The 27,074-nt window shown below is 36.5% G+C and overlaps 1 protein-coding gene across 1 annotated transcript in view; it reads left to right on the top strand.

Annotated features, from left to right (window-relative positions):
* Positions 1-448: 448 nt before the first annotated feature.
* Positions 449-27,074, top strand: part of Cgrrf1 (cell growth regulator with ring finger domain 1) — a 41,150-nt gene continuing 14,524 nt past the window's right edge. The window contains exons 1-2 of the mRNA XM_046460787.2: positions 449-697; positions 9,389-9,528. Of these exons, the coding sequence (XP_046316743.1) occupies positions 594-697; positions 9,389-9,528 (244 nt within the window). The 5' untranslated portion in view covers positions 449-593. The remainder of the gene's footprint in view (positions 698-9,388; positions 9,529-27,074) is intronic.

The following is a 27,074-nucleotide window of genomic DNA, read 5'->3' as shown; positions in this document are numbered from 1 at the left end:
TTTTGTGTTTTTTATTGTGCCTATGCGTAAATCTTCTAGATTAAAAAAGAATAGGTGTGAGGTTATTTCACTTTATAGAACCCAAGGTGCCTGACCTTCTCTTCCCAAATTTGCCTATGTAGAGTTTCAGGATTTGGAAACTATGCACGTGGATTTCGGATTGCTTCTCTTGGGCACCAAAACACCTGCCTTTGCCTACATTTTGGAGTCGGTTCCAATTTTTATTTAGAATTTGCCGGCAGAACAATGATCACCATTGGACCAGATTAGCGAAGGAGGTGCTTGCAGGCTACCAATCCCCGGAGTTGGGGGCGGTGCGATTTGGGGCTCCGCCCCTCCACGAAGCCAATAGCTTGAGGCGGGAGCGGGAGGGGCGTGGCACGCTCTGTTGGCGACGCCGTGATTGGTACGCAGGCTCCCACCTCCTGCGAGCTTGCCTCTACTTCCAGCTCACGGGAATCCTTGGTGAGGGAGGAACTAGAAAGTTTGTCCGCTTTGGGGCACCGTAGTGGCTTTTACCCCTGGCCGAGCTGGCTCGGTTTGGCCTGGGCTGGGCTGGGCGGCTGGAGCCGGGCTCAGCCCAGGGGACCCTAATGGCTGCGGTGTTTCTGGTAACGCTCTATGAATACTCACCGCTCTTCTACATCGCGGTGGTCTTTACTTGCTTCATCGTGACCACCGGCCTGGTATTAGGATGGTAAGTGTTCCAGGGCTAGGAGCAAGGGACGAAGGGACAGACAACCCTGGAGAGGGGTCGCGGCGAGCACCAGTGGGCGCAGGAGCAGGAACCCACGGGACTGGGGCGCCTGAGAGGCCGTTGGGTAATCGGTGAGGAGCACTGCGACTGACTGCTGGGGGTGAACCAGGTGAACACCGCACCTGCGTCACTGCCAGGCTTCGCCGTCCGGCCCCCGGAGCTGCGGATTTCTGGAGTGGTACCGGATTGGGATATTTTACCCAGCTTTGTTTCTAGGGGATAAAGCCGCCAGGAAGTGTCTGGTCTTGATGTTGGGATAAAGTACTTGTCCGGCAGGCTTTGTCCCCGATTGAGGCCTACTGTGTGCCCAGAGTGAACCAGTCACCTGCTGTTCAGTGTACAGTCATGGACAGTAACAAGAAGTGATTGTTAATGTTTCTGACCGACCTAAACACTTGACCTCAGATCTTTAAGTGGAACTTTTCTCAGAATCAGTTACCGTTTGAGAATTTAATGATTTCTATGCCCATTCCACAATTCCACACCTTTTGAATAGTCGATAGAATTATAAAAATAAAAATTTTAGAGCTGGAAGAGACCTTAGAAATAAGTTACACTATGGTGTTGAAGCAGTTTGCCTATTGGAGACAAAGAGGACAGATTGTTAAATAACTTCTAAGCAATTCTTCTGGCCCATAGATTATCTTTCTCTCTTGAGGAGATGCCATTGTACTGTGTTGAGTCAAGCCTTATAAATAAAGTTGGAATCATTTTACTAGCCCACAAGGCTGCAGCCTTCATAAGAACCTTTGAAAAGATGGTGGTTCCAAATGTGTCTAATAGTGGTTCTAAGTGATAACAGCTATGACCTGACCCTTCTGAGAGAACGCCACTGAAGAGAAAGACATGAGCTGAATTTTGGAGAATGAATTTTTTTGAAAAGTAGTTGAGTGTGGATAGTTGAGAAGAGAAGGCATTTCAGAGAACACAACTTGAGTACAGAAGTACATTCTAGTAACTAAAGCAGGCTTTGTAAAACAAGTTCAAAAATACCCTTTGATTATTTATGTCATTACTTTAAAGAAAGAACACAGGCCCTTGTCAGTTTCTGAAAATATATGGCATCTTTAGGAACTAATCGAAGTTTTAGCATTTCCATACTGCTCCCCAACCTGCCCGTGAAAGAATGGAAAATTCTTTGTATGTGGATGGGGAAAGATGAAAACCAGTCTTCCATAATTTGTTATTCTTGACCCATCAAGTTTTATTGCTATTATTCATTTCAAGAAAATCTGTAACTAGAAATTAGGAAGGTGTTGCCCAAGTGTGAAAAGCAGTCTTAACACAAGTTTTTAAAATGACTATAATGTTGCTGTAATCCTCTTAAACATAATTTTTCTCCATTAGGAAAATCAATACCTAGTTGATAATTATATTATGTACTTAAATTGAGAGATTGAGATATTGAGAGATTTTGGCATAAGACAGACCGAGGTTCAAATCCTGACTGTCAGGTTTTTCACTTTTTGTATTTTTGGTACCATAGATTGAACCCAGGGTGCTTAACCACTGAGCTACATCTCCAGACTTTTTTATTTTGAGACAGGGTCTTGCTAAGTTGCTTAGAGCTGCACTAAATTGCTGAGGCTTGTCTCGAACTTACGATCCTCCTGCTACATCCTCCTAAGTCGATGGATTTACACATGAGTGCCACCATGCCCAACTATGATTGACTCTGCCAGGTTTAAGGCTTAGTTTCAATATTTAGCAATTACTCAATCATCCATGTAGGTATAAGGGTGGAAGTTCTGCTTCCCAAAGCACTGCTGAAGCCACAAGACCATCCATGTATGTGGCAGTCATTTCCATCCTGATTAGGCCTCATTGAGCCTAACTCAACCATTCTTTTCATGTGGCTTAGTTTTGCCCATGTAATTAAACTTTTGACTATTATTTGCAAACCTAAGCCAAGGTCACAGATTTATTGACTATAAATGAAGAAAATTTGGATTCTATTTTGATCTCACGAAAACAGGGCCAGAGGGTAAACTAAGTAGCCCACCATAATTTTCATTTTTTAAAAGACCTCCCTTAATACTTTTTAAGAGACCTGCCTCCCTTTTGGTAATCTGTTTTCTCTGTCATGGTTTTTACCTCAGCGTAGTTTCTTTCCTATTGCTCATTCTGCTGCTTTGTGTTCACCTATACTGGTGAAAGTAGAGAAAGAATAGGATCATCTGATTACTAGATATCAATAGCAATAGGAAAGAATCATGCCATTGGATGTGTGATATTTCTTTTTATCTACATGGTAGTTTCTGTTAGCTCTTGTCAGTCACTGTGCAGAAAGGAGTCCAAAATGCCATATACATCTTTTAACAGTCTCAAATACTCAAGGATCCTGACTCAGCAGCTACCCCCTGCTTTCCTCTTAACTGTGGGTTATTAAACTGTTGTCTCTCAACTTCATACCACCTTTTCTGACCTAGTTGGAAGCAGCTTATCTATAAAAACAATTGCAAGATTTTGCAACTTGTATCTGTAGGAACATGGGGAATATGTATAAGAATGGATAGCTAGTTTATTAGGCCAGGACATATTCAAACCACCCCTCTTCATGCCATACCTCTGTGAATCTGGGGCAGAACTCTAAACCATATTTCTCTTTTGCTAGCTTTCTGTGTATCAGGCTTTGCCAAGAAAGGAGGGAGACTGGAAGGCTTTCAAGAGTATAAAGGGGCTTTCTGATTTCTGTTTGATTCCTTTTCTTATCTGTCTTTATTCTGGCAGTGGTTTCAAGTTATTCCAGTTTAGTTTTCTACTGTTCTAGAACTAATCTCTACAACCCCTTAAAAATACCAATATCCTTTCCTCAGCTGAATCCTAGCTCCATGGAGTCGCTATTCTAAATTTCTGCACTGTTGTAATTCTCTTCCCTCTATTCCTTTGTCTTAGGAATAATAACTGCTTCCTGCTATTACTACTTCTTTGATATTCAGTTTCCCCCTTTTTGCCTTTTTTTTCCTTCAACTTTTGGTTTAACCCTCTCTTCTTACTGGAATCTAACCCAGGGCCTCACACATGCCAAGTCAGCACTCTATACTGAGCTATATCCTCAGCCCTGGTTAACATTTTTTAATGTTTAAGTTCTCTGTTAAAATAACTGGTGTGGTTTTGTTCTCTTCGCTGGACCCTGGCTGATAAAGTGTTACTAAGAATGGAATCCTAGAAATAAAAAATCATTAGAGATAGGGTTTGGGGGCTGAATTGGTTATTTCTTCAGCTCCTTGCTAATGAGAAATAAGGTTCTAATAATCTATGGCATGTAGTATATTTTAATTTATTAAATTACTACCTTTGGTTAATGGTGATAAAATTATTTCTGAAGCAGCTGCCTTGGGGGACCAAGTAGTTAACGCGTTTGACTGTTACAGCAGGAACAGTGCCTACAGGGGCTGAGGGAGAGCTGATTTGGTTGTTGCTGAGTTCACTGGAGTGCTTACAGAAAGAAAATGACCAACTCAAATTTTGAAACTCTCAAATCAAGTCTCGGAGAATCAGAGTTTCTGTGGTTCTAAAGCACTTTATTTTGTATAGCCACGGGGTCAACCTTGCTAAAAATTTAACCCAGTTTTAATTGTGCTGGTTATAGACTTTACAGCCTTTTAGTGTCTTATTTAGCACATTGATTAGAAAGAAGTGGGTCTCTAAACTTAGAGTGGGGACATCTAGATAGACATGGACACACTGAGAATCTTGAAACCCCAGTTACTCTGTGCCTGCCCTTTTGATGAAGGTAGTCTTTCATGTGTTAGAAATCTAGTCTTCCCTCATTTGAAGATCCTGTGATAACTACAGTTAGAGCAGTCTCCTTGCAAAGGGATATCCATACTTAGTCCTACCTTTTGCCCTGAGATGGAGATCTCTGCATGTTCCACAGTACAGGAGCAAAAATCAGGTCTGGCTGGAAATAGCTTTTCCTATAAAAGAATTGCAAGATTTTGCTAAATTGTACCTGTGGGAACCTGGGAATATGTGTGAGAATGGATTATTAGTTTGTTAGGCCCAGGATATATTCTCAAGAAATTCTGGATCTACAATGTTAACTCATCATCAGGTGCCTGTAATCCCAGCAACTCAGGAGGCAGAGGCAGGCAGACTATTGCAAGTTCAAGGCCAGGCTGAGCAATTTAGGGAGGCCTTGTCTTAAAAAAAAAAAAAAAGCATTGGGGATGTAGCTCCATGATGGCACACCCCTGGGTTCAATCCCCAGTACCACCAAAAAGAAAGAAACAATTTGTTATCTTGTACTTGTTTATCTGACTGAAACTTGATTAATTGGAGGTCTATATTTAATAAGATTGAGTAGCCGGTGTTTGGTGCTTTTTTTCTTTTTTTGGTGGGGAGGGTATGGTGCTCAGGAGCAAACCATTTAGGACTTGTAATTTCTCTAAGAGGATTGATTTACCAACATCACATGAATTTTGTTTTATATATTTTCATTTTCATTTAGTTCATAATTTTTAAAATTCTCCTTGAAATCTGGCTTAGTTAGGAGTTTACTATTTAATCTAAATATTTGGGAGCTTTCAAGATATCTGTTAGTGACTTATTATTTGATTCCACTGTGGCCAGATATAGTTTTTATGATTTGACCTTGTAAATGAATTGAGATTTGTTTTATATCCAGAATATGGCCTCCCTCTCTGGTAAATTTCCTAATGCACTTAAAAAGAATATATTTTTTGCTATTATTGGGTGAGATGTTCTATACCTGTCAGGTAAAATTGATTTGATAGTATTAGTCAAGTCTTTGCTATTTTTACTGATATTTCTATCTATTGGTGCTACCAATTATTGAGTTCATGAGGAGTCTAAATTGCTGACTATGTGGATTTTTCTGTTTCTTTTTGCAATTGTGTTAGGGTTTACTTTATGTTTTGAAATTCTATTAATACATGCGTAAACATTTAGAATTCTTGTGTCTGCCTAATTAATTAATCCTTTTGTCATTATGAAATGGCCATCTGTACTCTTGGTAATAGTCTTTGCCCTCATATCTACTGTGTCCGACATTAATATAGCCACTCCAGCCGCCCCCCCCCCCCCCCACCACAGTGCTGAGAGTTGAACCCAGGGACATTTGCGTGCTGGGCAAGTACTTCCTGTTGAGGTATACCCCCAGCCTCTACAGCTTTCTCTTGATTAGTATTAGCAGGTATATTTTTTCCACATTTTACTTATAATCTATTTTTTTGTCTTTATATTTCAAGTGGGTTTTGTATATGCAGCATGTAGTTAGGTCTTATGTTTTTATCCAATCTGATAATCTTTGTCTTTTAATCATTTTATATTTGATGCTGTTATCAATAAGGTTGGATTTAAGTTTACCATCTTGCTACTTTTTTTCTATTTGTCCTGTCTGTACTTTCTTCCTTTTCCCCTCTTGTTCATTCTTCATTTGCATTAGTTAAGTGATTTATGTTGGTTTGTTAGCAATAACTTTTTTTAGTGATTGCTTTAGGGTTTGTGGTATTCTGTTAATTTTCAAGTAATATTTTAAAGAGGTTTAAGAAAGAAGAAGGAAAAAAAAGAAATAAGAAGAACATTATATTTCCCCACATCATTATCATTTCTGTGCTGTACATTTTTTGTATCAGTCTAAATTGCTACTTGGTATCATTCACCTTTTCCCCAAAAGATTTCCTTTAATATTTCTTGTTGTGCAAGAAATGATGTTGATAATGAATTCTTTTTTTGCTTTTGTTATGTGTGAAAAGAATATTTATTTTTCTTTTGATTTTGAAAAAATACAGGTATAGAATTCTGGACTGACAGCTTTTTATTTTATGTCTTTAAAGATTTTTTTTTGGCTTTCATTAATTCTGCTAAGAATAACTACTGTCTTATGCAGTGCTTCTTTTAAGATATTCTCTTTATCACTGGTTTAAGGCAGTTTGATTACAATGTGCTTGAGCATATTCTTCCTCGTTTCTCGTGTTTAGAGTTCATTAAATTTTTGGATCTGTGGGTTTATATTTTTCAATGAATTTGTCCATTATATGTTTAAATGCTTTATCTGTCCTCTGACTTTGCTCTGTAGACTTCAATTACATGTATATTAGGCTGCTTGAAATTGTCCTTTGTTCTACTGACTTATTAAAAATTATTATTATTCAGTTTTCTTTTCCTGTTTCATTGGGGTACTTTTTATTATGTTGCCTTCAGATTTATTCACTCATCTTTTGTTCTGCAGTCAATCCCATCCAGTGTATTTTTCATCTCAGTATATTGTATTTATCATCTCTAGAAGTTGATTTGGGTCTTTTTTTTTAAAGATATTTTTAGTTGTAGATGGACATAATACATTTATTTTATTTTAACGTGAAGCTGAGGAGCAAACACAGTGCCTCACATGGACTAGGTGAACACTCTACCACTGAGCTACGACACCAGCCCTAATTTGGGTCTTTTTTATATCGTCCATGTCTCTATATAATATGTTCAAACTTTAATTACCTTTTATTTAGTTTTTCCTCCTCATTATAGGTAATATTTTCCTAATTCTTTGCATGCCTATTAATTTTTTTAATAGATGCAAAAATATTGTGAATTTTACCTTATGAGATGCTGGGTATTTTTGTATTCTTGAGGTTTTCTCTGGGTCACAGTTAAGATGCCTGCAAACAGTTTGATCTGGTAGATGCTTACTTCCCAGCTTTATTAGGCAGGGCCAGAGCAGCTTTTTCTAACTGTCCAATAAAATTAAATTCATCATCTTGAATGGATTTCTGTTCTATTTGTTAATTTTATTGATGTCCTCTCAGCATTAGGTTTATTGTCATGTTTTGACATATTAGTTTTCAACCTAAATTTTCGTGGTATGATTTTATAATTATTTACACCTAGATTCTTAGATCAGTCTTAAGACTGAGACTTATAATGATAGTTGTGCTCAAGATTGACATTTGCCTAACCCAGCTCCTGGTATTATAAACCTTGATCTGACCCTTGTCTTGGATAGATAACCTCTACTGGCTTCCTAGTACGTGAAGGCTTAGTTGCCACTGCCTGCTACAAGACTCAGGGCCCATCACACCATGGCATCAGCTTTACTCATAATGTTTCTTTCCCTTTTCAGATCCATTAAGATACTTATTTTTAAACCCAGCTATGTCTCTTTTCCAACAGTTTATTATAAAAATTTTCAAACAGAATAGTAGAAAGAATTATATAGGGAACATTTACCCATCACTTAGATTCTACACCAAAGTTATTATAATTTTCTTATTACATATTTGTCCATTCATCCATCTTCTATCCAATCAACAGTCCATCTTATTTTGGGATACATTTCAAAGGAAGTTGTGCTCTTCGTTCATAAGTACCAGAGCATGACTATTATTAGCGAAAGTTCAGTGTTTGTTTTGTTCGTAGTTCTTTTTCTTTTAAAGTAATATTTACATACAATGAAATGAACAGTTCTCAAGCATATCATTGGCCAAGTGTTATCAAACTTTCTATTCAATTCAACTTTCATCAAGATATAGATTTCATCACCAGTAAAGGTTCTTTATGCTCCTTCCCACTCATTTCCTACTCCTGTACTCCCAGAAGCAACCTTTGTTCTCTTTTTTATTTCTCCCAGAAGCTAGTTTTGCCTACTTTAGAATTTCCTTTCTTTACTTACCTTTTTCTTTCTTTCTATTTTTTTTTTTTTTTCAGAACTGTAAGAACTGTGAATGGAATCCAGGGGTGCTCTACTACTGAACCACAACCCCAGGCCTTTTTACTTTTTATTTTGATACAGGGTCTCACTAAGTTGCCAAGACTAGTCTTGAACTTGTGTCCTCCTGCCTCAACCTCCCGAGTTGCTGGGATTACAGCCATGTGCCACTGTTCTTGGCAGGAATTTTATAATAGGGAATCATATAGTGTTTGCTCCTTTGTATGAGGTTTCTTTTGCACAGCATCGTGTTTTTGAAATTCATTCACGTGCTTATAGCAAAAAGTTGGGTTTTTTCAGTGCTAAATATTACTATTTCTTTGTTTAAAAATATACTGTTTTGCTTACTCATTTCAGCAAGGTCTCTTTAATTTTATTTCTTATCTATTACTGGTATGTATATATAGAGAAAGGAGTATATCAAAGTCTGAAATTTTACTAAAACTGAGTTTAGTCTCATTTTCCTTTCAAATCTGTTCACTGTGTATGTCAGAGTTTACATTTTTACATGAAATTTAAAAATAGAAAATCGCTGATGTAAATGAAGGACTATCTTTGGTATTTTAAAAGTTCTCTTGCCTGATAAATTATAGCAAGTAGTCTGCATATTGAATGTATTTTTGTTTTTCATATCTTTTTTAAAATGTAATAATTCTATACTGTTTTTGCTAGTAAGTATAATTTACCTAAAATCACTATGTTCCTTTTTGCTATTAAGAATATTAACAATATAACTCTTATTCTCAAGAGTATGTTTATTCAGCCAGCTGAACTGTGTGTTGCAGTGCTATGGGACCTCTAATCTCTCTTAATACTAGATGAATTCTGCAAAATAGTATAAGTAAAGTAACAACCTCTTTTAAACAATCTGTGTTAAAAGGACTAGCTTCATGAAGTACAATATACATATGACAATAAAATTTCAACATTTGTTAAAATTATGTTTTATTTTTACTTTTCTTTAGGTTTGGTTGGGATGTTCCAGTAATTCTGAGAAATTCAGAAGAGACCCAGTTCAACACAAGAGTTTTCAAAAAGCAAATGAGACAAGTCAAGAATCCTTTTGGCTTAGAGATCACTAATCCATCTATAGCTTCAATTACAAGTTGGTGGCTATTTTTCAAAGATATTCTTTCATCTCCTTTTTAGCCCTTATATATTTTTTCTCTATTGCTTTCTCTTCATTATACTTTTACCAAACATTTATTGCATATCTATTTTGTTTCAGGGACTAGATTGAATATTGCAGATACAAAGATTAAGTATTTATAAACTATGTTCCTAAGGGATTTGCCAACTAGTAAACAGAGGGAGGTATGTTTACAAAGGAGAAGAATGAAGTGTTAAGGGTATTAGTGAGGAGAATCTGTTAGGGCACTGTGCTATTTTCATTGGTCTTTAGTGAAGTGAGAAATGACGTAGTATGTCTAAGTACAGTTAATGTAAGGCTGCTAACCTTCTAAAGAACAAGCATCTTTTAATGTGACATTAAGGTAGTTTGATAAAAATTATTTTCATATAAAATGTTATTTTTGTGATGGTAATAATAGATGGCAACCATTTGTTTCTGTACTTACTTGGAAAAATAAATTGTCATCAGGACCATTAGAAATAATGAGAATGAATACTAAACAAATAAATGGTTAAATTTCCCAGGGTGCAAAGATATATTTCGGAAAGGCTTCATAGAAGAGAATGTGCTGAGTCTCTTTTATTTTCCTTCCTTTCCCCCTCTTAGTTTTTGTTTTGAGTAGTCTTGACTGATAGATAAGTAGTTATGTAGCTTGGATTTGAGGAAACTTCTAGGTAAAGGAAGAAACATGAGCAAAGCACTATGATATACCTATCATAGGTAAGAAACAAAATAATACATTAGAGGAACAAGAAGTCATTTGTTATGATTAAAACAGGGTGGAACAGGTAAGAGAGAAAAGTGCAGGAAGACTTAGGTTTTTTTGCCTGGGTCCCACATAAACAGATCCTATTACAAAGATAAGCAGTACTAGAGGAAAGACAGGCTTTGGAAGAAAGATATTGAATTTACTGTTGAACTTTTGGACTTTGAAATGCTTTTGTGACAGTTCAATAGAGATAGAGAGTGGGCAATTCTAGATTGAATTCTGTGCTTTTCAAAGATTTTGGGGCTGAAATTCTTACCTTTTATATTTATTTACCTTTCAGGCATCTTAAAAATAAATAAATTTCAGCTTTTTGCCTTATTTTAGCTCCTGCCCATTTTTCTTCTTTCTTTCATTGCTCACTTCTGAAAAGCTTCTTGCTTCTCTAAGTCCCTTTTCCTCCTTGATGCAGCACAGTCTATGTTTCCCCCGTGCCCTCTACTGAAATGACTTTCTTCAACTTCACTACTTATCACTTCTGCCCTCCACCCACAACCTCCAAATCCTGAGTCACTGCTTTTTCTGAAGTACTTAACAGTTGACCAGTCCTTTCCTTCTTGACGTCATGCCTCATGACTTCTGTGGACCATTCTTATCTAGTCATCCTTCCTGCCTCTAACTTTCAGAATCTAATCATCTGTCAAAATCAGTTTACTTAGTCATTAAGGAAAAAGTATAGAATTTCTTATTCTTCCTCCTTAACTGTAAATAATGCTACCCTATGAGTGGAAGAAAATTAGGGCCCTCCCCTCACAGCAGGTAAATTTAAGGTATAACACAGATAAAAACTAATTTGTTTATAAAACAGTAGGTTGTGCATACCTGATTAAAATATACACAATAGTGGTAGCTCTGTGACTTCCAATCTCTTTGACTTTGGACTTGAACTTGCTACAATATTTCATCTGGCTCTTAAGCAGGACTGCCAACAAAAAAATTTACCAGTATAAGGCCATCCTTCCTGCAGTACATTTCTGCAAGCCCAGAAATATACTGAAATAGTGAGAAGAGTTAATACATTGTGAGCAAAATACAGGACATTCATGAGCTACAAAGTGTGAGGAAATCCATCAATTTGTCTTTTAGGCAGAAATAGTTACAAATAAAACCAGCCCTGCAGGGCTGGGGTTTTGACTCAGTGTGGTAGAGCATTTGCCTAGCATGTGTGAGGCACTGGGTTCGATTCTCAGCACTGCATATGAATAAATGAATAAAATAAAGGTCTATCAACAACCAAAAAAATAAAAAATAAAAAACACAAACAAACAAACAAACAAACAAAAACAGCCTTGCAAATGTTTGAAGTAATTGAAATGATTGCCAGTAAGTAAACCTCAGTTATGCCCACATATTAGGCATTAACCAACAGTAACATTCATCAAGTACATAAAATAATTTTCAAAGTGTAGATTTATAGCATGATTGAATTTTTAATTTTTAAATTACTATGGTGTATCATTCATTCTCAGTTTTCTATAGGGAAGGATTTTGGCAGGAATTGTATTTAGCAGAGTAAAATTCATTTCTTTAATTTGTGGAAAGGTAGGTATTATTAAAGATGGCTACATAGGAGGATAAAATAATCTTCTGACAATTTAAAAGGTTATTTCATTTGATACATAGATAGTTTAATTTTCCAGGATTTTTTTTTTCCACCTCTGTACCCGAAATGATTGACATATTGGAAGGTGGTCAGGGGAACATCTGGAGATCTGACTTAAATTGAAAACATATGAAAGAATCCATTTTGTTTTGTTTTGATGCCTGAGATTGAACCCAGGGATGCTTAGTCACTGAACCACATCCCCAGTCCTTTTTATTTTTTATTTTGAGACAGAGTCTCACTAAATTATTTAGGATCTTTCTTAGTTGCTGAGGTTGACCTTGAACTTATGATCCTCCTACCTCAACATCCTTAGTTGCTGGGATTAGAGTCATGTGTCACTGTGCCCACCAGTTTTGTTTTTAAATTTTTAAAATTTTTTTCTAATTAGTTATACATGACAGCAGAATGCATTTCAACTCATTGTACATAAATGGAGCACAACTTTTCATTTCTCTGGCTGTACACAATGCAGTCATACCGTTTATGCAATCATACATAGGATAATAATGTCTGTCTCATTCCACCATCCTTCCCACTCCCTCTTCCTTTCCCTCATTCCCTTCTGCCAAATGCAAAGTTTCTCATTCTTCCCTAGCCCTCCTCCCCCATTAGGGATCAGCATATGCATATTAGAGAAAGCATTTGCCCTTTGGGTTTTTGGGATTGACTTATTTCACTTAGCATGATATTCTCCAACTCTGTTCATTTACCTTAAGATGCCATAATTTCATTCTTCTTTAAGGCTGATATTCCATTGTGTACATATACCACATTTTCTTAATTCATTCATCTGTTGAAGGGCATCTAGACTGGTTCCATAGTTTAGCTATTGTGAATTAAACATGGATGTGGCTACGTCACTGTAGTATGCTGATTTTAAGTCCTTTGAGTATAAACTGATGAGTGGAATAACTGGGTCAAATGGTGGTTCCATTCCATGTTTTCTAAGGAATCTCCATACTGCTTTCCAGAGGGGTTGCACCAATTTGCAATCCCACGTTTGAGTGTACTTTCCCCCCCACATCCTTGCCAACACTTATTGTTGCTGCTTGTATTCTTGATAATTGCCATTCTGATTGAAGTGAGATGAAATCTTAGAGTAGTTTTGATTTGCATTTCTCTAATTGCTAGAGATGTTGAACATTTTTTCATATGTTTGTTGATTGATTGTATATCTTCTGTGAAGTGTCTGTTAAATTCCTTAGCCCATTTATTGATTGGGTTATTTGCTTTTGTCGTTAAATTTTTTGAGTTCTTTATATATCCTGAAGATTAGTGCTCTATCTGATGTGAGTGTGGTAAAAATTTTCTCCCATACTATAAGCTCTCTATTTACATTATTGATTATTTCTTTTGCTGAAAAGAAGCTTTTTAGTTTGAATCCATCCCATTTATTGATTCTTGATTTTATTTCTTGTGCTTTAGAAGTAATGTTAAAGAAGTCAGATCCTAAGCTAACATGATGAATATTTAAGCCTACTTTTTCTTCTGTTAAGCGCAGGGTCTCTCATCTAATTCCTAGGTCCTTGATCCACTTTGAGTTTTGTGCAGGGTGAGAGCTAGGGATCTAATTTTATTTTGTTACACGTGGATTTCCAATTTTCCTAGCACCATTTGTTGAAGAGGCTGTCTTTTCTCCAATGTATGTTTTTAGTGTCTTTGTCTAGTATGAGATAACTGTATTTATGTGGGTTTGTCTCTGTGTCTTCTAGTCTATACCATTAGTCTTCATATGTATTTTGGTACCAATACCAGGCCATTTTTGTTATTTTTGCTCTGTAGTATAATTTAAGGTCTGGTATTGTGATACCTCCTACTTCACTCTTCTTGCTAAGGATTGCTTTGGTTATTCTGGGTGTCTTATTTTTCCAAATGAATTTCATGATTGCTTTTTCTTTTTCTATGAAGAATGACATTGGGATTTTAATAGGAATTGCATTAAATCTGCATAACACTTTTGGTAGTATGGCCATTTGGACAATATTAATTCTGCCATGTGCAAAAACATGGGAGATATTTTCATCTTCTAAGGTCTTCAGTTTCTTTCATTAGGTTCTGTAGTTTTCATTGTAGAGGTCTTTCACTTCTCTTGTTAGATTGATTCCCAAGTATAGTATGTATGTATGTATGTATGTATGTATGTATTTTTGAGGCTGTTGCAAAGGGGGTAGTTTTTCTAATTTCTCTTTCAGAAGATTCATCACTGGTATGTAGAAATTCATTTGATTTATGGGTGTTGATTTTATATACTGCTACTTTGCTGAATTCATTTAATAGCTCAAGAAGTTTTCTGGTGGAATTTTTTGGATCTTCTAAATATAGAATCATGTCACTGGCAAATAGTGATAGTTTCAGTTCTTCTTTTCCTATTTACATCCATTAATTTCTTTCATCTATCTGTTTGCTCTGGCTAGAGTTTCCAGGACTATATTGAATAGAAGTGGTAAAACAGTATTTTTTTGATTCCAGTTTTTAGAGGGAATGCCTTCAATTTTTCTCTACTTAGAATGATGTTGGACTTGGGCATATTGTAGATAGTTTTTACAATGTTGAGGTATGTTCCTACTATCCCTAGTTTGTCTAGTGTTTTGAACATGAAGGGGTGCTGTATTTTGTCAAATGCTTTTTCTACATCTGTTGCGATGCTCATATGAATCTTAAAGCTTTAAGTCTATTGATGTGATGAATTATGTTTATTGATTACTGTATATTGAACCAATCTTGAATCCCTGGGATAAACCCCACTTGACCATGATGCACTGTCTTTTTAATGTTTTTATAAGCTATTTGCCAGAATTTTATTGAGAAGTTTTGCATCTATGTTCATCAGGGATATTGGTCTGAAGTTTTTTTTTCTTGATGTGTCTTTGTCTGGTTTTGGTATCAGGGTGATACTAGCCTCATAGAATGAGTTTGGGAAGACCCCTCCTTTTCTATTTCATGGGATAATTTGAGGAGTATTGGTGTTAGTTCTTCCTTGAAGGTCTTGTAGAACTCAGCTGAGAATCCATCAGGTTCTGCGCTTTTCTTTGTTGGTAGCCTTTTGATGGCATCTTCTATTCCATTGCTTGAAATTGATTTGTTTAAATTGTGTATGTCCTACTGATTCAGTTTGGGTAGATCCTATTTCTCTAGAAATTTGTCAATGTCTTCAAGATTTTCTATTTTATGGGAGCATAAATTTTCAAAATAGTTTCTAATTATCTTCTGTATTTCAATAGTGTCCTTCATGCTATTTCCCTTTTCATCATGAATTTTAGTAATTTGAGTTTTCTCTCTCTTTCTCTTTGTTGGCTGGCTAAGGGTTTATCAATTTTATTTATTTTTTCAAATAACCAACTTTTCGTTTTTGTCAATGTTTTGAATTTTCTTTTGTTTCAATTTCATTGATTTTAGCTCTGTTTTAATTTTTTCCTGTCGTCTACTATTTTTGGTGTTGATTTGTTCTTCTTTTTCTAGAGCTTTGAGATGTAATGTTAAGTCATTTGTTTGTTGACTTTTTATTCTTTTAATGAATGAGTTCAATTCAATGAACTCAAAGCTTGGTATATATTGTTTTAGGACCTTCTAACTTTGAGGGCCAAGAATCAGATACACACACACACACACACACACACTCTTAGTACTGCTTTCATAGTGTCACAGAGATTTTGATGCGTTGTATCGATGTTCTCATTTACCTCTAAGAATTACCTGATTTCTTCTACTATTCATTCATCATTCAATAGCATATTATTTAGTCTGCAAGTGTTGGAGTAACTTCTATTTTTTATTTTATCATTGATTTCTAATTCCATTCCATTATTATTTTATAGAATGGAGGGTAGTATCTATTTTTTTTTTTTTTTTGTATTTGCTAAGACTTGCTTTGTGGCATAACATATGGTCTATTTTAGAGAAGGATCCATGTGCTGCTGAGAAAATGATCATTGATGGATGAAATGTTCTATATATGTCTGTTAAGTCTAAATTATTGATTGTATTATTTAGTTCTGTAGTTTCTTTGTTTAATTTTTGTTTGGAATATCTATTCTGTGGTGAGAGGTGTGTTAAAGTCACTCAGTGTTATTATGTTGTGGTCTATTTGCTTCTTGAAATTGTGAAGGGTTTGTTTGATGTACATAAGTGTTCCATTGTTTGGGACATAAATTTGATTGTTATGTTTTGTTGATGTATAATTCCCTTAAGCAGTATGAAATGTCCTTCTTTATCCCTTCTGACTAACTTTGGTTTGAAATCAACTTTATCTGATATGAGGTTGGAAACCACTGCTTGTTTATGCAATCCATAGGAGTGGTATGTTTTTTTTCCCATCCTTTCACCTTTAGTTTGTGGATGTCTTTTCCTATGAGATGAGTCTCTTGAAGACAGTGTATTATTGGGTCTTTTTTTTTTTTTTTAATCTAATCTGCCAGTCTATGTCTTTTGATTAATGAGTTTTGGCCATTAACATTCAGGGTTATTACTGAGATATGATTCATACTCCCAGTCATTTTGGTTTATTTTTGGTTTTTAACTTCACTTGGTTTCTCCTTTGATTGGCTTTTCTTAAGTGTAGTTTCTCCCTTTGCTGATTTTCTTTTCTTTTTTTTTTTTTTCATTTCCTCCTCATGGGAATATTTTGCTGAGAATGTTCTGTAGTACAGGCTTTCTAGTTGTAAATTCTTTTAACTTTTGTTTATCACGGAAGGTTTTTATTTCATCACCAAATCTGAAGCTTAATTTTGCTGGTAGAAGATTCTTGGTTGGCATCCATTTTCTCTCAGAGCTTGGTATATATTGTTTTAGGACCTTCTAACTTTGAGGGCCAAGAATCATATATATATATATATATATATATATATATATATATATATATATATACACACACACATACACACACACATACATACACATACACACATACAATACACATATATATATACAGATATACACACATATACATATATATATTTTTTATTTGTAGTCGGATACAGTACCTTTATTTTATTTATTTTTATGGGTGCTAAGGATCAAACCCAGTGCCTCACACATGCTAGGCAAGTGCTCTCCTACTGAGCCACAATCCCAGCCCCAAGAATCACTTTTAATCATGGTTATTCAGTTCTGTTTATTAGGGTAAAGTTGTTGGGATTTTTGTTGTTGTTATTTACTGATAGTGTGTTTGGCTTTGTATTTCCATTTCCCCAATGTAGAGACTTTAATGAAATTTTAAGTAGGTACTCAATATGTATTAGTTGGATTTAATTAATTTGGTGCAACAATTCTGCTGTCACTTTGTAAGCAGTTTCCTTGTGGTTTTTTTTTTTTTGCCTGGTTACTGTTTATTATTAATTTATTCTTACCAATCATCTTAAATGGTTCTAAGAACATGAAAAAGAATAAAAAGGTCTCACTTAAAGCAAATTTTTTTTTCATTAAATGAGGAAAATTTTATTTGATTTGATATGGCTGGCGTTTTTGTACAGTTTTTTTTTTTTATTGGTTGTTCAAAACATTACAAAGCTCTTGACATATCATATTTCATACATTTGATTCAAGTGGGTTTTGAACTCCCAATTTTACCCCAAATACAGATTGCAGAATCACGTCGGTTACACATCCACATTTTTACATAATGCCCTATTAGTAACTGTTGTATTCTGCTACCTTTCCTATCCTCTACTATCTCCCCTCCCCTCCCCTCCCATCTTCTCTCTCTCTACCCCATCTACTGTAATTCATTTCTCTCCTTGTTTATTTTCCCATTCCCCTCACAACCTCTTATATGTAATTTTGTATAACAATGAGGATCTCCCTCCATTACCATGCAATTTCCCTTTTCTCTCCCTTTCCCTCCCACCTCATGTATCTGTTTGATGTTAATCTTTTCTTCCTGCTCTTCCTCCCTGCTTTGTTCTTAGTTGCTCTCATTATATCAAAGAAGACATTTGGTATTTGTTTTTTAGGGATTGGCTAGCTTCACTAAGCATAATCTGCTCTAGTGCCATCCATTTCCCTGCAAATTCCATGATTTTGTCATTTTTTAGTGTTGTATAATACTCCATTGTGTATAAATGCCACATTTTTTTTATCCATTCATCTATTGAAGGGCATCTGGGTTGGTTCCACAGTCTAGGGATTGTGAATTGTGCTGCTATGAACATCGATGTAGCAGTATCCCTGTAGTACGCTCTTTTAAGGTCTTCAGGGAATAGTCCGAGAATCGCAATAGCTGGGTCAAATGGTGGTTCCATTCCCAGCTTTCCCAGGAATCTCCATACTGCTTTCCAAATTGGCCGCACCAGTTTGCAGTCCCACCAGCAATGTACAAGAGTACCCTTTTCCCCACATCCTCTCCAGCACTTGTTGTTGTTTGACTTCATAATGGCTGCCAATCTTACTGGAGTGAGATGGTATCTTAGGGTGGTTTTGATTTGCATTTCTCTGACTGCTAGTGATGGTGAGCATTATTTCATGTACTTGTTGATTGATCGTATGTCCTCCTCTGAGAAGTGTCTGTTCAGGTCTTTGGCCCATTTGTTGATTGGGTTATTTGTTTTCTTATTGTTTAATTTTTTGAGTTCTTTGTATACTCTGGATATTAGGGCTCTATCTGAACTGTGAGGAGTAAAAATTTGTTCCCATGATGTAGGCTCCCTATTTACCTCTCTTATTGTTTCTCTTGCTGAGAAAAAACTTTTCAGTTTAAGTAAGTCCCATTTGTTGATTCTTGTTATTAACTTTTGTGCTATGGGTGTCCTATTAAGGAATTTGGAGCCCGACCCCACAATATGTAGATCGGAGCCAACTTTTTCTTCTATCAGACGTAGAGTCTCTGATTTGATATCTAGCTCCTTGATCCACTTTGAGTTAACTTTTGTGCATGGTGAGAGGAGGGGATTCAGTTTCATTTTGTTGCATATGGATTTCCAGTTTTCCCAACACCATTTGTTGAAGATGCTATCCTTCCTCCATTGCATGCTTTTAGCTCCTTTATCAAATATAAGATAGTTGTAGCTTTGTGGATTAGTCTCTGTGTCCTGTATTCTGTACCATTGGTCCACCTGCCTGTTTTGGTACCAGTACCATGCTGTTTTGTTACTATTGCTCTGTAATATAGTTTTAAATCCGGTATCGCTATACCACCTGATTCACACTTCCTGCTTAGAATTGCTTTTGCTATTCTGGGTCTTTTATTTTTCCATATGAATTTCATGATTGCTTTATCTATTTCTACAAGAAATGCCATTGGGATTTTGATTGGCATTGCATTAAACCTATAGAGAACTTTTGGTAATATCGCCATTTTGATGATGTTAGTTCTGCCTATCCATGAACAGGGTATATTTTTCCATCTTCTAAGATCTTCTTCTACTTCTCTTTTTAGGGTTTTGTAGTTTTCATTGTATAAATCCTTCACCTCTTTTGTTAGGTTGATTCCCAAGTATTTTATTTTTTTTGAGGATATTGTGAATGGAGTGTTTTTCCTCATTTCCGTTTCAGAAGTTTTGTCACTGATATACAGAAATGCCTTTGATTTATGCGTGTTGATTTTATATCCTGCCACTTTGCTAAATTCATTTATTAGTTCTAGTAGTTTTTTTGTAGACCCTTTTGGGTCTTCTAGGTATAGAATCATGTCACCTGCAAATAGTGATAATTTAAGTTCTTCCTTTCCTATTTTTATGCCTTTAATTTCTTTCGTCTGTCTAATTGCTCTGGCCAGTGTTTCGAGAACTATATTGAATAGAAGTGGAGAGAGAGGGCATCCCTGTCTTGTTCCAGATTTTAGAGGGAATGCCTTCAATTTTTCTCCATTGAGAATGATGCTAGCCTGAGGCTTAGCATAGATAGCTTTTACAATGTCGAGGTAAGTTCCTGTTATTCCTAGTTTTTCTAATGTTTTGTACATAAAGGGATGCTGTACTTTGTCGAATGCTTTTTCTGCGTCTATTGAGATGATCATATGGTTCTTATCTTTAAGTCTATTGATGTGGTGAATAACATTTATTGATTTCCGTATATTGAACCATCCTTGCATCCCAGGGATGAATCCTACTTGATCATGGTGCACAATTTTTTTGATGTGCCTTTGTATCCGATTCGCCAGAATTTTATTGAGGATTTTTGCATCTAGGTTCATCAGAGATATTGGTCTGTAGTTTTCTTTCTTTGAGGTGTCTTTGTCTGGTTTCGGAATCAGGGTGATGTTGGCCTCATAGAATGAATTTGGCAGAGCTCCCTCTTTTTCTATTTCCTGAAATAGCTTGAAAAGTATTGGTATTAATTCTTCCTTAAAGGTTTTGTAAAACTCCGCTGTATACCCATCCGGTCCTGGGCTTTTCTTGGTTGGAAGTCTTTTGATTGCTTCTTCTATTTCATCTATTGATATTGGTCTGTTTAAGTTGTGAGTATCCTCCTGACTCAGTCTGGGCAAATCATATGACTTAAGGAATTTATCGATGTCTTCACTATCTTCTATTTTATTGGAATATAGGTTTTCAAAATAATTTCTAATTGTCTTCTGTATTTCTGTAGCATCTGTTGTGATATTGCCTTTTTCATCCCGTATGTTAGTAATTTGAGTTCTCTCTCTTCTTCTCTTCGTTAGCATGGCTAAGGGTCTGTGGATCTTATTTATTTTTTCAAAGAACCAACTTTTAGTTTTGTTAATTTTTTCAATAGTTTCTTTTGTTTCAATTTTGTTGATTTCCGCTCTGATTTTAATTATTTCTTGCCTTCTGCTACATTTGCTGTTGTTTTGCTCTTCCTTTTCTAGGGCTTTGAGATGAAGTGTGAGCTCATTTATTTGTTGGTTTTTCCTTTTTTTGAGGAATGACCTCCAGGTGATGAATTTCCCTCTTAAAACTGCTTTCATTGTGTCCCATAGATTCCGATATGTTGTGTCTGTATTTTCATTTATCTCTAAGAATTTTTTGATTTACTCCTTTATGTCTTCTGTAACCCATCGATTATTCAGTAACATATTGTTCATTTTCCATGTGATGTAGGATTTTTCCTTCCTTTTTTTATCATTGATTTCCAGTTTCATTCCATTATGATCAGATAAAATGCATGGGATTATCTCCACCCCTGTATATTTACTGAGGGTTGCCCTATGGCATAATATATGGTCTATTTTTGAGAAGGATCCATGTGCTGCTGAGAAAAATGTATATCCACTTGATGATGGTTGATATATTCTATATATGTCAGTTAAGTCTAGGTTGTTGATTGTGATATTGAGTTCTATAGTTTCTTTATTCAACTTTTCTTTGGAGGATCTGTTAAATGGTGAGAGAGGTGTGTTGAAGTCACCCATAATTATTGTGTTGTGGTCTATTTGATTCTTGAACTTGAGGAGAATTTGTTTTATGAATGTCGCAGCACCATTATTTGGTGCATAAATATTGATAATTGTTATGTCTTGTTGGTGAATGGTTCCTTTTAACAGTATATAATGTCCTTCCTTATCCCTTTTGATTAACTTAGTCTTGAAGTCGATTTTATTCAATATGAGGATGGCCACCCCTGCTTGCTTACGAGGACCGTGTGCGTGGTATATTTTTTCCCAACCTTTCACCTTCAGCCTGTGTATGTCTTTTGCATTCAGATGTGTCTCCTGGAGGCAGCATATTGTTGGATTTGTTTTTTTAATCCATGTTACCAGCCTATGTCGCTTTATTGGAGAGTTTAAGCCATTAACGTTTAGAGTTACTATTGATATATGGTTTGTACTTCCAGCCATGTTTGATTATTTATCTTCTTTTTTTTAAATTTAATTTAGTTTGTTTCTCCATGGTTAGCTTTCCCTCCGCCCTCTGTTTTTATAGAGGCACTTCTCACTGATGGTTTTGGTTATTGTTTTTCATTTCTTCCTCGTGTAGTGTTTTGCTCAAGATGCTTTGCAATGCTGGTTTTCTGGCTGCAAATTCTTTTAGCTTTTGTTTATCATGAAAGATTTTTATTTCGTTGTCGTACCTGAAACTTAATTTTGCTGGATACAGAATTCTTGATTGGCATCCATTGTCTTTCAGTGTTTGAAATACGTTGTTCCAGGATCTTCTCGCTTTCAGCGTCTGTGATGAAAAATCCGTTGTTAACCTTATTGGTTTACCCCTGAATGTAATCTGCCTCATTTCTCTTGTAGCTTTTAATATGTTCTCTTTGTTCTGTATATTGGATATCTTCATAACAATGTGTCTTGGCGTTGGTCTACTGTGATTTTGTGTGCTCGGTGTCCTGTATGCATCTAAAATTTGTATATCCATTTCCTTTTTTATTTATGGAAAGTTTTCTGTAATTATTTCATTCAGCAGGCTACTCATTCCCTTGGTTTGAATCTCTGTACCTTCTTCTATCCCGATGACTCGTAGGTTTGGTTTTTTTATGTTATCCCATGTCTCTTGGATGTTTCTCTCGTGATTTTTAACCAGCCTTTCTGAGTTGGCTAGGCTCTTTTCAAGATGATATATTTTGTCTTCATTATCTGACGTTCTGGCTTCTACTTGCTCCACTCTGTTAGTGATACTCTCAATTGAGTTTTTAATTTGGTTTATCGTTTCCTTCATTTCTAGAATTGTTTGATTTTTTTTATAATCTCTATCTCCTGATAAAGATGCTTAACTTCTTCTTTTATCTGTTTATGTAATTCATTTTCAAAGTGTTCTTTCACTGTTTGGATTTGCTGTCTTGTATCCTCTTTAAGGTTCCATTCCATCTGTCTAAGGTATTCCTTGAGTTCTTTATATGACCATTTTTCTGCTGACTCTAGGTCCTCCTGAATATTTAGGCTGTCCTTCATTGTTTGTACCCCTTTTCTTCCTTGCTTTTTTATGCTGCTCATGTTACTTCTTGTTCTGTTTGACTGCTGAGTTACTATTTACTCTTATAAATTTATTTGATGCTTGGGAGGAAAGATATTAGAAGGGAAGGGAAGAAGTCACTAAAGAGAATGAGAGTAGGCAGGTAGAATTCAAGGAAGGGGGAATAAGAAAATTGAAAAGAAATGAAAAGACAAAAGAAACAAAAACAAAACACACGCAAAAAAGTTAGAAAATAAAGAAAGAAAAGAAAAAAATTTTTTTACAAAAATAATAATGATAATAAAAATAATGAAAATTAAAATTAAAAAAATTATAATAATAATAAAAATTAAAAATTTAAAAAAAAATTAGAAACATTAAAAAAAGTTAAAGAACAACAACAAAAAAAATTGAAAATGAAAGAAAAAAAAAGAAAAAGAAAAAAAAATGATAATAATAATAATAATAAATGCAGTCATAGAGTTCGATTAATTTCTCTTCCAGTAGGTGGAGCTGTGCCCACTGGGTCAAGCTTCTCCTCTCACTAGGTGGGAACCAATCACTGTGTAGCAGCTCTTCCTCACAGACTGGGCGGGTCTCCAATCCTGAGTGCCGAGGGCCTTCTCTTGTGTTTCCTCAAGCCAGGCCGCGCTCACCTGTGACGCTCACCACAATACTGGCTACACGCCATGTCTGCTGCTCCTGGGAGCCCTGTTGCGCTGGTTTCAGTGCAGTTATCGCCTCCTCCCGTGACGTCAGTTCTCTGCCAAGGTGGTATCACATGCAAATGGTGACCGTTCGTTCCCTTTGCCGGGTGACCAATGCAACGGGTGGGTCCTGACTGTCTCTCCCAATCCCCGTTTCAATCCTGTGGCCACTGCCTATGAAGGCTCGGTTGGTTTTTACCTCTGAAAGTTCCTAAGGGCCAACCAGTTATTTAAGCAGGATTGTTAGTCCTGAGTCACGAGAAGCAGGCGAACCGGAGCTTGGATGCAGCCCATCCGGGCTCGGTGTGTGTGTTTTGAGGGACCCAGACTGTACACCCCAGATCCACGTCAGCTCAGCATTGCCTAGTGATCCTGAGCAAACAGCGTTTATACAATTTACAGCTCCCTATGCCCGCGCAGTTGAAGAGGTCATAGACTTGATCTCTCCCCGCCCGCTGCCATGTTAGATCTCCTCAATGATATTCATGTTGCCCTTACAGCTTCCTGGCATAAGCAAGTTCTTGGGATTATACAAACTGTTGCTTCTGTTTCCAGTCCAGATTTCTAGAAATTAAACCCTGCCTCTGTCGCCTCTTCCCCGGGGCCACGCTCAGGGGCGCCGCGCTCGTCCGCGACCGTAGCTGCTCCGCCGACCGGTGCCCAGCCCCTGGGGCCCAAGCGGCTGCTGCCGCGGCTCTCCGGCTCCCTCCTCTGGAGCACGGGTCCCCTCGCAGGGGGATGCAGAACGACCCCAGAGCAGGCTCTGCCCGAGGGTGCAGCGGCGAACAGGCGACCCAGGCGCTTAAGGCTGCGGTCCAGCCTTTGGAGGACAGGGCTCGGCACGCAGCCCAGCTCCAACCTCTAGGTGCGGCTGCCGGACAATGTAGACATAGCCATCAAGACAGCTAGCAGAGAGCAAATGGCGGCTCCCGCGGAGTGGATTTTCGGCAGAGAAACCGCAGCCCAGCCAACAATCCCAATCCACAAACTCTCCCTGTATAAAAAATATTCCAAAAAAAAAGGCGGGGGCGCACTGAGCTTTCTTTGCCTAGGGTACTTACAATCCACTGCTGATTACACATTCACCTTCTCTGCCCGGAGCGAAGTGAAAGAGGAAGCAGATGGGAGCAAAGCGCCCGCGGCTCTGGGCGGCAAAGTGTCCGGGAGCCAAGCGTCTCTTTTTCGATCTCTTTGTTCTTCCTGCTGCTTGGCAAAGTGGTCCGATACAGATTAACGGTGAAAGGAGCTCTTACACGCTGTGGGAAATCTCGATTAAAGCTGCTGCTCTGAGCACCACGCTCAGCACTTCAGCAACCCCCGTGTGCAGCGGCCATCTTCTTCCAGTTTCCTTGTGTTTGAGCTTATTTATCTTGGTAAGAGCTAAAAAACAAGAGAGTTAGGCAGAATAACACATGCAGTATTTTGGGAGGAGTTTGTGACTCTGTTCTCTGTGACCTGTACTTTCATTTTCTCATACCCTGGCTTTAATATCCTCATGCATGGTCTTCTTGTATATTACTTCTCTCTCAAGATTTTTCTTTTAAGATTTGTGACTTTCTTGTCCCATTGTCTCCCTACCCCCACCCAGTGCATTTTAATTATATAGAATAGTGGTTTCATTGTGGCATATTTGTACATACATATGCTATACTTTGATCATACCTGTCTCCCCATTACCTTCCCTTCCTTCTCTCTTGTCCCCTCCTTCCCTTGATCCCCTTCCTCTTTTTGTAATACATTGTTTCTTGCTCTGTCACTCGCTTTCTGTTTGGGGGTGGGAGTGGGAGGACTAGGAATTGAACACAGGGGCACTTCACCATTGAGCTACATCCCCAGCCAGTTTTTAAAATTTTGAGACAGTGTCTCACTAAGTTGCTTTGGGCCTTAATTTCTGAGCCTGGCCTCAAACTTGTGATCCTTCTGCCTCAGCCTCCTGAATCACTGAGATTACAGGTGTGTGCCATGTTTCTCTTTTTTAAATGACTGAATACATTGGACTTATAGTCCTTATTTTTTTCAATTGTTTACCAGGTTTTCTCTTAACACTTGCTTCATTTGCCTAAAATAACTATGTTGGATAAGGGCAGTTGAGAGAACATCCATGTTGTTCATTTTTTATTCTGAAATTTCTGGTTTACAGTTGTTACTAATGTTAATGCTATTGACCTAAAGTGGTTTTGTGTGTACACTGGAATTTAGAAGACTAAGGAAATGTAAAAGTAGGAACTCTTCTGTAGGAAAAAAATGGGTAAAACTAAAGGGAAAATAGTTTTGCATAGGAGTATTTGAACTATCATCAAATAATAAAATCAGTACATTCTCTTCTCAATTTGTATAATGGTCAAGTTTATAAAAGATTGTGGAGGAGAAAATTTTATATTCTATAGTTCTTTTCCATTAATTTTGAATATTAGTTTCAGAGACACATTATTAAAGTCTGATTAATATTCAATTGGTATCAGATACCTCCCCCGCCTTTTAGTTAAGTATACAGAGTGTGTAAATGGGTTATTTATGCAGCTTGGAGTCTCTGGACTTTTTTTCTAGAGCTCTGATTATTTTTATGTAGCAAATAAGTTTTAGAAGTTAGTTAGAAGTACTTACATAAGTTCTATTAGTCGAGGTTTTTTTTTTTTTAATTATTTGTTTTTTAGTTGTAGTTGGACACAATACCTTTATTTTATTTATTTATTTTTATGTGGTGCTAAGGACCTAACCCAGGGCCTTCCACGTGCTAGGTAAGCGCTCTACAACTGCCCCCACAACCCCAGCCCTCAAGTTTTTTTTTTAAAAAAGATTTATTTACATTGTTCTTTTTTAATGTAAATAAACACATATATATGGATATCCTTTCATGTGAGATAAATAAAATATGTATATACTTATCTCCACTTTGCATTTTATATTTCTTACATGCTCTGAAGATCATTGCATAATAGTACATATGGATATTCTAATATGCCTCAATTCTTTTTTAATAACTACATAATATTTTCTAGTATAGTATTTTATTCATTTAATTCCCTATTGATGGACATTTGGGTTGATTCCAGGATTTTGCTATGATATCTAGTCTACAATACATAACATCTTTGCACTTTGTTTGTCACAATATTAAATAATCACTTTGTAGGGTTTTTTCTTTATCTACTTTTTCTGTATGCTTTTTATATTTTCTTTTTCTTATCTATATTCAACTTTTTTTTCCTGTCTCATGTTGTGTGGTTCCACAATGACATAGAGAAAAATATGTGTGATTTTATGTGCGTATGTATCAATTTGTGTATCAGGGATGTTTTTCTTCCACTTCTTTTTTTTTACACATTTAATTTTTTTATTGTTGGTTGTTCAAAACATTACATAGTTCTTGACATATCATATTTCACACTTTGATTCAAGTGGGTTATGAACTCCCATTTTTACCCCATATACAGATTGCAGAATCATATCAGTTACACATCCGTTGATTTACATATTGCCATACTAGTGTCTGTTGTGTTCTGCTGCCTTTCCTATCCTCTACTATCCCCCCTCCCCTCCCCTCCCCTCTTCTCTCTCTACCCCCTCTACTGTCATTCATTTCTCCCCCTTGTATTATTTTCTTCCACTTCTTAATAGCTAATGAAATTTTCTATTCTTCAGTTAACACCTGA

This window comes from Marmota monax, unplaced genomic scaffold (assembly GCF_021218885.2).
Source record: "Marmota monax isolate L192 unplaced genomic scaffold, Marmota_monax_Labrador192_F-V1.1 WCK01_AAM20220418_F8-fsc00001, whole genome shotgun sequence".
NCBI classification, from domain to species: domain Eukaryota; kingdom Metazoa; phylum Chordata; class Mammalia; order Rodentia; family Sciuridae; genus Marmota; species Marmota monax.
This window is presented reverse-complemented; position numbering and strand designations above follow the sequence as displayed.